The 12,972-nt window shown below is 39.7% G+C and overlaps 1 protein-coding gene across 1 annotated transcript; it reads left to right on the top strand.

Annotated features, from left to right (window-relative positions):
* The first annotated feature begins 10,968 nt into the window (after nucleotides 1-10,968).
* On the top strand, nucleotides 10,969-11,802 carry LOC122552348 (putative G protein-coupled receptor 139). The gene has a single exon (XM_043695098.2). The coding sequence runs from the start codon at nucleotides 10,969-10,971 to the stop codon at nucleotides 11,800-11,802; it is 834 nt and encodes a 277-aa protein (XP_043551033.2).
* Nucleotides 11,803-12,972: the final 1,170 nt, after the last annotated feature.

Below are 12,972 nucleotides of genomic sequence, written 5' to 3'. Positions count from 1 at the left end.
GAGCTTCGAGATAAGAGATGTACAACCAAGTCCTGCAGAGGTGGAAAGTGGGTCAACCAACAAATACAGTATTCAGGAAGTCAAAGACTTCAATTTATGGATGATAGTCCTTAGATGATGATGGTAATTGAATATAGGTGAAAGCACAATTAACGACAATAAAGATGGATGAGATACAGACGGTTATATGGAGCAGTGTTTCATAAATCAGTAGCAACGGAAGTAAATTATTGTGAACAGTGTTGATAATAGTGATAATCTTCAAAAACACACACGTAGGTTGCTGAACGGAGTGATGCAATGAATTTTGCCCAAGTCAACAAAGATGATATGGCTATAGTGATGATGCTATGGTTTTTAGAGATGTATTTTGTCCTTTTTTGGAGGAGACCTTTTAAGGCAGGGGTTATGAGTTGTCTATTAAAAATTCATCAAGTCAACAGCCCTTGGGATTTTTGAAAAGTTGGAACAATAAAAGCAGCCTGAATGTGCGTGGTCAAACACCCACATTTTCAGCAGTTGCTGCTTGTGTCTTGAAGAAGAGGAAGCTATTTTTTCACTCTCAGTTAAAGCTAATAGTTGGGGGTTGTCTTCCTGCTGCTGGGTTGCATCTGAGATGATCTGTTGTCCACATTCGCCTTTTGGGAAGGGTATGTTTATGCGATGTTACTATGCTGGAACAGTTCATTAGTAAGTGGTTAATAATCTATTATTCTGTCAAGTTTTCCAATAGAGTTGTTATTCAAACTTCTTCTTTCTTTAGCTGTATTTTAATTAAAATGGTTTTGTTTTAAATCCGATAGCTTGTGCAATCGAATTGTATCTGGAATGAAACACCGTGCACTTGCCTTTAAAATAAGAAAAAATAGCAGAGCAGCCAGTAAAGCATGCACTGTTCTGGGATTTGGAACTGGCTAATACAGAAGCAGCACAGATAAGAGGAACACGTTGTTAGAGGCCTCCCCGGTTTTGAATTATTCTTTATTTCTTTCTTTTATCTATTTTGATTTGGAGCTGTGAACTAGGAGTTGCGAGCGATAGATGACTTTTTGACGGTGGGCAACAACTTGTGTTAAAAGCAAAACAGATGAAACAAGCTTTTGTTTATTTGTGAGGAAATTAGTTGCAGGTTGGTTCCTGGTGACGAAGTTCTGCAGGTGCTTCAACACTATGCCAGAGTATTATGTTTAAACAGGTAACAGGAACTGGCTATTTACGAGGCCAGTAATTGGGAATTGGTGCCGATTACCCACTTAACTAATCTGGCCAGTTTTCTTATTTAATTTTGTTGCTCTCTAAGATATAAGCGAGTGTCAGGAAGAGAATATTCGCAGTATATGGGATTGATTATTTTAAAAAGTATGGTTAGGAACCTTTAGATTAAATTCTGAGGTTCGTTTAATTTTGAATTTACTGTGTTTACTGTGTTTCAAATACGAGAGGTAGAAAGAGTGATGTGTTTTGACTATCTCTATATCGTAACAATGTACAAAACGCTGGTTAGCTATTAACTAAAACATTGCATTAATTTCTGTTCAAGCAGTGTTACCAAAGATATGATGGACTGAGAGAGCGTGTATTAAGGGTACTCAGCTATGGTTCCAAGAATAATGAACATTAGTGACATAGTTGACTTGGACAACGGACTGCTATTCTGTTTTGAGTAGACAGCATGAGAAGATAGCATGATGTTAGGTTCAAAATCATGATATGTCCAGATCGAATTGATAGAATAAATTTGTTATCATGTCACAAACATTGAGAGCTAGAAGAAAACAGTCTGAGGAGTTTAACAAATGAATGAACAGCACCATGTCATGGAAGGTTAACATTTGGAATGCATTGTGGAAAGGAACTTCGATCATTATCAGAAAAGACAGCAAAACCTGTAGGTCCACGGTGTAAAAGCGTGTTAGCAGCTTTGGGAAAATTGCACCACAAAGCACCAGCGTACAATGTACGGGGCAAGTGGCTCCCTTCAATTCTGTAACAGTTCAGTTCTCCTCAAGTTTCAATGTTCTGTCTCATCCAAATGGTGACATCCTTTGAGTTTTGGAATTCGTTCTCAGAATACAATCTGTGCTGTCTCAGTGGGGCCCTAGCTCACTGTCATAATCCATTGGTTCAAACAAAGAAAAGAAAACAGAATGATGTTGCAACTTCTACATTCCCCGCGGACCTCTCAAAGAACATAAATTGCAGGATGTGGGAATGTATTTTCTTAGTGCATGAGCGATAGCAATACAAAGAAATTGCTTCCTTCACACTGGACATTATGAATGTGTTTTATAGCATCAAGAAAATATATTACTTGATTCTTGCCATTATTGGTGTCCCTGGTAAGTGATATTTAATGTTGAATGCTTATTACAAAAGGTATTCCTTACTTATATATCTCAGTTAATGCCATATGCCAATTTCAATACTCTCGTGGTAAGAAACGAAATGAAGGATTCCTTGAACGAATGCGCCGAAAAAGCATTAACATTAAGCTTTTAATCTCCACGACTAGGAACCTCACAGAAACCTCATAGCAGAAAGGAGGCGATTCCAATCACCCACGCGTGTCAACGATTATATGACCAACTTTAATCCCCTTTTCCAGCTCCTGACCCTGAGACGTAAGACTCTGGTAATGCAACTAATGAACTCAAAATTACTTAAATATCTAAATACTACTGTTGCAAGGATTTCTGACTTATCACCCTTTCCATCAGTAGGCTCCAAACTCCCATCTCCCTCGGGATGGAAATCATCTCGACCACTGTTCTTTTAGCTTTCTAACTCTTACCCTAAATCTATGCTCCCTGCCAGTTGATCGCTCTCAGTTATCCTATCCACCCCATCTATCCCGTCAAAATCTTGTAATCCTAGCCTATCCAATGACTCAGATGTTCGAGAAGTATTCCGTTAAATGTCCTCTCGACCCGCTCTAATGCAATCGCATCCTTCTTAAAATTCGATCACCAGAATTGCATGTGAGACTCCAGGAAAGGTTTATTTAAGACATACATTTTGTCTGAACGGGAAATGAAACTTTGTAAATCAAATTATCACTTCTTAAAGTAGATGGTTAGCTTTCAAATTAAGTAAACCTTACTGCAGAGAAAACTATACGCTTAAACATCAGTTAATGTAAAATTCTAAAATTCAGCAATTCAAACACTAATCCTAGGTTTGGCAGAACATGAGCAAGCAAAAGGTCATGAACTGTATTCTTAATTTCCTCTCTTCAATCTTCCTCAAAGGGCCCGTCCCTTATACTACTCTTACGTTCTCACTGTTTTCACTGGGGTGGGAGTGGAGTCCAGAACTAGAGGGCGTAGATTTAGGGTGAAAGGGGACATGGGACCGAAGTGGCAACCTTTTCACGCAGACGGTGGTGCATGTATGGAATGAGTTGCTGGAGGAAATGGTGAAGGCTGGTACAAGTGCAACTTTTAAGAGGCATCTGGATGGATATATGAATATGAAGGCTTGAGAGGGATATGCGCCAAATGCTGACAAATGGTACTAGATAAATTTAGCATATCTGGTCGGTATGGACGAGTTGGACTGAAGGGTCTGTTTCCATGCTGTCCATCTCTAGACTCTATGACATCTTCCATAATGTTTCAAGGGATTGAAAACCTTTTTTATGCATTATCCATCCTTTCAGGAATGAATTACACTCGCCCTTCACATGAATCTCCCCTGTCATTTCATTTCCTAGCACACAACTTTACTGTGACTTTAGCATTGCAGGAATGCTATTCTTCACCTAATATTTTCCATCTCTGATGAAAGGTTATTGGCCCTGAGCTCTAAAGCTTTTCCTCTATGGAACGATCTGCCTGGTCAATGAGTGTTGCCAATACTCTCCTGCTTCAATCAAGGTCATTTTCCTTTGCTTAGTTACTTAAATATTGATGCTCGTAGATGTTAGGAGGTGCAGCAAGGTGGGCTTTAGAATGAGAACGCAAGGAATTGAGTTCTGGTAAATCTCTGTCATAATTGCCGAATTCCATTGTTAAGATCTTCCGATCAGAAAAGGGAATGAACGACAAGGTCCACATTCAGTTGGGCCATGCAGACACCAGATAAAGGGAACAAGCCAGTCATTCTCTGAGACTGACTCCAAATTGTGAGCATTAGGCTTTGCGTATTGGGACATTTCCATCCCAGGTGCATTCAGCAAGCAATTCGCAAAAGGAGACTTTCTACCATCTGCCCATGCGCTGCCCATCTCAATCACTAAACTATAACTCAATGGAATGATCAATATTGGTATGCAGGATGAAATAATTAAGAATCCTGGGTTCGTGGGGTTTTTTGGGGGAGTTCTGTCTTTGTACACAGCGCGTGGATCTGGAGCTTAACCAACATTGCACTTGAACAGGCGAACCTGGAAAGAAAAGCAAAAATCATTTAATAAAATGATGCTAGTTTGAATGCAAATCAAATCCACAATCCCGCCTACTCATAAAAAAAAACTGTCAATCACAGTCCGACCAAGAATCTAACCAATTACCTTAAAAAAAGCAAAATCTTTGTTTGCATCATCCTTGCTTCAATTCTCCAACTCGTATCCACTCCCCTGACTGTATCTTTGGTTCCTACATAGACACCAATGATTGGATAACCTCCCCAACATTGTAAGTTTCTTCCCAGCCCTGAGCAAAGGTCCCAAATGTCTGGAAGAGATCAGGCATTACGGCTGTCTGAGCTCACGTAATTTCGGCAGAGAATAGCATCAATCTCTCTGACCAGACTGCTCGCTACTATCACTATATTCCTTGTTGCTATCACACTTGAAAAGATTTCTGTACTTGCTTATCATGGTCTGTTAGCTCATCCAGGCTGCATCCCACACTTTCATCCAAATATGTTGAAATAATCTGTTAGTGGTTGGGGATGCAAAGGCTGCAGCTCCCACGTGAGGACCCTCCGTTCTCCTGTTGTATGGCATAGAACAAATAAGAAATCCCACAATTCTCTGCGATGAAGGCTCTACTTTACTTTATCTGATTTTGCCCTCATTCTTTGTTCACACCTCCCTTCCTTCACCGTTTATGTCTTCTGTAGTCCATCACTTATTTTAAATTGATGGAATCGCCTTGCATTCGCCTGTCTTTTGGAAATACTCTACAGGATCGTTGACATTTCATCTCAGAACATGCAACTTTACTCCGGATTTATCATGATATTAAAATTATATTTCCTGCTATTTTCTAAGAAGGCTTATAGCACGGAGTGCCACAGCTACTCTTCTCTTCATAGATGCGAGCTCACTGCGTGTTGTCAATATTCTCTTATTTCATTCAAGCTTGATGCAAACTCAGGATTATTCTTTTGCTCCAATACTTGAGTTTTGACGTTGTTATGACACATGGTAAACCTTTCTGCTAATTTACACCCGACACACAGAAAAGATACAACCCATGCTGTAATCTGTGAAAATTTGAGAGGCCAAGAACGATCCCAAAGGTCCCAAAAGTAAAAGTTAAAAACTTTCTAAAAGTCTACAACTTTTTAAAAGTCTAACAGAGAATAATTAACTAACAAGTATTTCCAACTCCTTTCTCTAACCTGTCTTTTACTTTCCCTTCTATGCTCCTGGTCACATAAAACCCCTGTTAAGATTTACCAAAAAATTCAAATTTCAAAACAAGCCAGTTGTCAAATCTTCTCTGTATTCCTCTGTCTTCTTTACTGCTCCTTAGGGTTTCTGTTTCACAAGTCATTGATATGTAAATGCACCTTTAAGAGAGCTAATCTGTGGGCAGTTTACATATGTTGGTCGTTTTGCAGTTCACTCCCAACGGTTTAGTTTTTCCTGGTCTTATATGCCAAAGCATCGAACATTGTCCAAATACAAAATTCAAACTTGATTAGAGTTTAGTATCTTGGGGCATAATTTAAACTGTTTAGCTGAATTTGTTTTTGTCTCATATCAGCCCGGGTACTGCTAGCTGCTGGATCAAATGTTACATGGCAAATTCTTCAGCACTCTGTGGGCTTGCTAAGTCCTTCAACTCTCTTAGAGGTGCAGTACATCATACACCTGCTCGTAGGAAAAAATGAATCTTCATAATGAAAAGATGGCTTCTTTTTTTAATATTCTTTAAACATATTGCCATAACATATAGATAACTTTAATCTAGGTTCACCTTAACTTCTTCCTATATATATATAGGTTAAAACATTGGATAGATGTAATATCATATGGTTTCAACATGGTCACGTGACATATCTGGCACCTTTTCTCGATAGTTTACCTGACTCAACGTTTTCTCAATTTGGTAGGGAACCACTAAACCTAGCTTCGAAGGGATCTCCTGTCACTGTTGACAGTACTAACACGTCATTCCCTCGGGAAAACGTCAGAGTCTCAGAGTTTGTATCTGTCACCTGCTTCATTCTATACTGTGCCCTCTTTAGGTGCTGTTTTGCTAACTCACGTAAGTGATTTAGCTGTCCCTCACTTCTGCTATATAATCTAAGTGTGAGATCCCTGAGTTTGGTCCAGTCAATTTTTCTTTAATGAATTTCAAAGGGCCTCTCACTTCATGCCTAAATAGTAACTCAAAGAGAGCAAAGTGAATAGATTCATTTGGGGCATCTCTAACGGCAAACAATGCGAATGGGATTCCTTTATCCCAATCATTTGGATAATCCTGACAGTATGCTCTCAAGATGGTCTTCAAGGTCTAATGCCACCTTTCTAAAGCTCCCTGGGATTCAGTATGATACCCACTGGATTAAAAGTGCTGTATACCTAAGCTATCCATAACTTCCTTAAACAACCTAGTAACAACATTTGAGTCTTGGTCCGACTGATTCTCTCTGGGTAGCCCATACCACATGAAGAAAGCTACTAACTCCTCTATTTCCCTTTTTGCTTTGATACTCAATAATGGAATCATCCCTAGAAATCTGGCAGAAACCTCGATTATGGTGAGCAAGCACTGGTTCCCACTTTTAGTTCTCGGGAGTGGACCTATGCAATCAATTATAACCCACATGAAAGGTTCTTCAAATGTGGGAATTGGCAACAAAGGTGCTGGTTTTATTACTGCCTATGGCTTACCTGCCATTTGGCATGTATGACACGTACGGTAAATGTTCACCACATCCTTGTGCATTCCAGGCCAATAAAAATGTTTTTGTACCTTAGCCTGAGTCTTTTGTATCTCTAGGTGATCTCCGACAGGTAGTTCGTGTGATACCCGTAACACATCCTGTCTGTATGCTACCGGCAACACAACGTGGCCCATTTCTCCTCTGCATTAACCTGCCGTGGTCTCCAATCCTGTCTTAGGATTCTATCTTTCAGAAAATAACCCTCCAGAATATTCTGTGCCTCTTTTCTGGAGTACACATCCACATAGATGTCTTGAATCTTTTGTCTTGCTGTTGCACATTCCTTAGCCATTCAGGACTAAACACTTCTGTCTGACTCTCTGCCTATTCAAATTTTTCTTGCAACATTGCGTTAAAAATGGTGTCTGCGAACAGAACCTCAATTCTTCATCTTTCTCTTTATGTTTCATTTTTTGTTGTGACGTATGATCGTGGGATCTTGTTATTACACAGTCTGGGAAAATACCAGGATATTTATGTTTTAACTCATCAGTTTCTTGGCTTTCCTTTGGGTTTCTCTACAACGAGGGGTGTCACTCCCACCTTGGATTCTGCCAAATCATTCACAAGAACAAACTGAATTCCTGGAACTAACTCTCTGTTAATCCCTCCCACTTTAACATTCCCAGTCTTGAGTTGGCACTCCAACCTGATCTTACATAGGGGATCACTAAATTTCTGTCCATCTAGCCCACAAATTGCCACACTCTTGGGTAACAGCTCAGAAAGAGTGCATATTCGCTCATCCCTTACTATCCGTGACTGATTAGAACCTGTATCTCTCAAAATTATAACTTCTTGTCCTTCTCCCCCATTCTTTCTGAGAAACCTTACCGACAGAGGCAAATTCTTTGTAGAGATCAGGTACTCCATACATAGCCCCTGCTTAGGCTGTTCACTCTCCTGCAGCTTCTCGGCTCTTCGTGGGGTCTCCTTTACTAATTTCACCAACGCCACTGGCTTAGCTTCTTTTACCACGTCTTTTTCCAGAGTGCCTTTCTTTAATGACCAGCACTGACTTTATGTGTCCCATTTTACCACAGTGGAAACACCTGAGCCTTTTCACCACCTTTTCACCCTCTTGAGCTTCTTTTTAAACTTATGGTAAATCCTTACCAGTGTTCTCTACTCTTTCTCTCCATCTCCACGTCTCCCAACTTCTATCTCTCACAGGATGCAATTCTGGCCGGAAGTTTGTCTTTTGCACCAACACGTATTCATCTGCTATTTCTGCTGCCATTCTCACTTCCAGAACTTTCTGTTCCTCCACTTGAATTCTTCTCATCTCTGGAAGTGTGTTTTTAAGCTCCTCCAGCAGAATAATATCTCTTAGGTCCTCAAAGATCGTATTAATTTTTAAAGCACACACCCATCTATCGAAACGACTATTTTTAATTCTTTTGAACTCAGCATCAGTCTGACCTTGTTCCTTCTTTATGTTTCTGAACAGCTGCCTTTTTGCCTCTGGTACCAATGCGTAAACATTTAAAATAGCCTGATTAACCTCTTCATAATCTCATCTGACATTGTGGCAAATACCTCACTAGCTCTGCCTATCAGTTTAGTCTGAACTAACATTACCCATAAATCCTCGGACCACTCCATCTGCCTCACCAATTTTTGAAATGAAATAAAGAAGGCTTCGACATCTTTCTCATCAAAATAGGGCAGAATTTTGACATATTTATGTATATCTCTTTTAATCTTCGTCCTGTTAATTTGACTTTGCTGAATAAGTTGCAGTTCCTTAAATTCAAATTCTCTCTCTTTTTGTCTCTCTCGCTCCCTTTCTTCTCTCTCTCTTTCTCTCTCCCTTTCTTCCCTCTCTGCGCTCGGCTAAGAACTTCCTTTCTCTCTTTTTTTCTATCTCTCTTTCGCGCTCCCTCTCTCTTCCTTCTCTTTCTCTTTGTTTATCTTCTAACTCCATTCTCCTCAATTGTAATTTAAGTTTTTCCATCTCTACTGCACTTGTCTGTTTCTCTGACACACCTAAATGCTTGAGTGAATCCCTTACAATTTCAGTTTTATTTTTGTCCTTGGTTAAACCCAAATTTAACTTCTTTCCTAATTCTAAGAGTATGGCCTTTTTCTTTTCTTCTAAACATTCTTGGCAAATTTGTGAATCATCTTCAAATCCCAGGACCTCTTGAGCAATTTTCAGAGCCATTTCTCTCATTTGGAATTTAATCAACTGCAAGTCACCTAAATTAAACAAATGGTCTCGCCTACGGTTTATTAAAAGATCTCGGACGCTCACCTACAAGTGTTTAAACCTGCTGGGATTTTTCGTACCCCCAAATCTATTCAAATCTGTCTAAACCAATTCAAATTACAGACGAGCCCCCAAATTGTTACAGCACGGGGTAACCCCTCTGCTAATTTAAACCCAACACACCGAAAGTATTCACCCCGTGCCGCAGTCTGTGAACATTTGAGAGGCCAAGACCCATCCCAAAATCACTATTTAAAGTAAAAATTAACAACTTTATTTTATTTTAAAGTCTAGCAGAGAATCATTATCTAACAACTATTTACAATTCCTTTCTCTAACCTATCTTTTAATTTCCCTCTATAATGCTGACCTCATAAGAGCCCAAATTAAGATTTACCAAAAAATTTAAATTTCAAAACCAGGCAGCTGTAGATTCTTCTCTTTGTATCTTCCTCTGTCTTCTTTACTGCTTCTTAGGGTTTCTGTTTCACAGGGTCATTGATAGATAAAGGTACCTTTCAGAAAGCTATTCTGTGGGAAATCTGCAGATGTTGGTGGCTTGGCAGTTCTCTCCAACTGTTCAATTTTTCTCAGGCTTATACCCCAAAGCATCAGATCGTTTCATTAGTTTTAATATTGTCAAAATAACAAATTCAAACTTGATTGCAGTTTATACCTTGGGGCATAATCTAAACTGATTGGCCGAATTTGAATTTGTTTTTGTCTCATTGCAACCCGGGTATTGCTAGCTGCTGCACCAAATCTTACATTGCAAATTCTACAGCACTCTATGTGCTTGGTAAGTACTTCAATTCTCTTCAAAGTCCAGAACCCCTTACGCCTTCATAAAAACGTTAACTGCTGGCAGGAGGGTGAGCAGATCCGAAGATAAGAAATTGAGTTCTGCTACAGTTCTGTGAGAATATGAAACCGATATTTTCTGATTTATGTCCTTGAGATGTTCTTTTCCTCGAAAGCTGCAAGGTGTAAGATGGACATGGACAAGGCAGGTTCTGGAAACCTTGAACAAGCAGGAACACTCCACCATTAACTCCATGTTCTACATTTGTGATGTAATAGAGGGGCAGTCCCATCCCAGGTGTAGCCAATTCCACAAATCCAGAGATGGAGGGGTTTTTGGTGCTATCTGTTTATTCGCTATCCTCCCCTATTCCTGATCCATAACGCTGTGAAATGTGTCATCACAGCATTGAGATGATTTGACTGCCAATTCTTGTACAGCGTTCAGTGGGGAAATATATTCACCCAAAGAAGAAACTTAGAACAGAAAAAAAGCTAAGCTTCGTATTCGTAATTCCTTTGCAAACATCTCACCCTGGAGATTTTAAATGTCTCACACCATTAGCCAATTTTTAAAAATGGAGAAATAAACAGCTATGATCCTATTCAGATTTCAAAATTTGCACTTTGACTTGACTTACAAACTCCCAGTTTTTGTCCCTGAGACCTTTCTCTTTGATATGAAATATGACATGGAGAATGGCTCAACAGTAATTTCTTATATGCTTCAACACCATATCTTTCTCTCTCTTCCAGTTAATGTCATGGCGATTGGCCTCCTCTCACGGGGAAAGTGTGGCCTTTCCGACTGTACTACTTGCTACCTAATGGCCATGGCGGTGGCGGATTTACTGGTCATCATCTCTGATGTCATCCTGCATCGGATCAGCTATTTTGCTTTTCCATCATCTTTCCTCAACATCACTCCAGTGTGTAGCGTTCTCTTCGTCCTGGCACGTACCACTACAGACTATTCTGTGTGGTTCACCGTCATGTTTTCCTTGGATCGATTTATAGCCATTTGCTGTCAGAAGCTGAAAACAAAGTATTGCAATGCGCAAAATGGAGCTGTCATTCTAGCAACAACCTCCACCCTGTTGTTTTTAAAAAATATCCCCAACTACTTTGTACTTGAAGGAGGAGATATAATCGATAATATACCTTGGGGTTGTTACTTAAATCCAAAATGTTTTACTGATCCAGGATGGGTAGGGTTTGATTGGTTTGATGCAGTTTTAAACCCTTTGCTGCCATTTGTTTTAATTATGTTATTGAACGCCTTGACAGTCAGACACATTTTAGTGACCAGTCGAATCCGCAGGGAACTGATAGGTCAGAAAACAGGTGGTATTCGCAGTGACCCAGAGATGGAAAGCAGGAGGAAGTCTGTGGTCTTACTTTTAACTATATCTGCTAGCTTCGTATTCCTGTGGTTAGTCACCGTTATTCATTTCATTTATGATAAACTTAGTAGAACAAGTACTGATAGCTACAAGAATGCAGAATATATCATTCAACAAATTGGCTTCATGTTGCAAAATCTGAGTTGTTGCACGAACACATTTATTTATGGCGTGACACAATCGAAGTTCAGAGAGCAGGTCAAGAGTGCAGTGAAATACCCATTTATGTCAATTTTCCAATTGCTTCGTAGTCAAATCAACTGAATGCCACCCAATGGCAGATTCCAGTGTTTCCAGTCAAATAAAAGCAAAGTATTGTGGATGTGACAGAGATCTGAAATTGAAAAGAATAAAATATTGGAGAAACTCCACAGGCCTGCAGCATCTTTGGAGAGGGCAACTTCGTTAATATTTGTGTCCAATATGACGCTTCTTCATACCCTCCATGAAGTATTGGAGTTGAATCTTTAACTGTGTTTCTCATGGCGGGTGCTCTCAGATCTGTTGAGTTTGTTCAGCACATTCTGATTTAATCTCGGGTTCTCCAGTTCGTGAAGGGAACTTTTAAGCTCAGCATTAGATGATACATTCGATATTTGCAGTGCATTCTGTTCAACTACTCGTTCAACAACCAAGGAAGCTCTGTTCAAATTTCCACCTAAAGTTTTCCACGTAATGTGGATACTGAAATAGTCGACTCACTTTCTGCTCAATTATTTGTTTTAATTCCCATAGGTTCGTAAATTCGATGCGTGGAAAATTCCTGCTGGAATTTTAGGTGGCTAACTTGTCTCTTGTTATAACCACTCTCATTCGTGGCAAGAATATTGGCATTTACTCAATCAAAATCATTGCAGGTTTTAAATTTTTCCACACATTGTGTAATCTGGTGAAGATTGAAAACCAACCACAATAAAACAAAATGTTGCAGATTTTGTAAATTCCTTGTGCTATTTGAATATGCTTTTCAACAAGCATAATGCATCCAATCTCTAACACCAAACCTCAGTTTCTGAGGCAAATGCAGAGAATGCTGGAGAAACTCAGCAAGTCTACGGCATCTGTGGAAAGAGGAACAGTGCTAATTGTTCTAGTCTGATATGCCTGGTCTTCATCACAGATACTGCAAAACCTCCCGAGCTTCTTCAAGACTGTCTACGTCTGTTCCAGATTTCCAGCATCCAAATTATTTTGCTTTTATTCAAATAAGTGCTGCAAGGTACAAAGTAGAACATTGAGGGAATATGTTCTGCTGGGAACATCATGGGACTCTGTACTGACTGTGGCTGTGCGCCGTTGAAGGACTCCATTGTCAGAGCGTTGGCAATTATAAAAGATTGTTGTGTCAGATAGACAGGGCTGTGGGAATGTTGCTTTGCTGAAGGGTTTTCTCGGAATGAGTGACACAGGGCCCACGCTTGCACGGGTAAGAAA

Source organism: Chiloscyllium plagiosum, unplaced genomic scaffold (assembly GCF_037043375.1).
Source record: "Chiloscyllium plagiosum isolate Xiang-an unplaced genomic scaffold, Cpla_swu_hap1 HiC_scaffold_50, whole genome shotgun sequence".
In the NCBI taxonomy this organism is placed as follows: domain Eukaryota; kingdom Metazoa; phylum Chordata; class Chondrichthyes; order Orectolobiformes; family Hemiscylliidae; genus Chiloscyllium; species Chiloscyllium plagiosum.
Note: the sequence above shows the minus strand (reverse complement) of the source record. Positions and strands in the feature narration are given on the sequence as shown.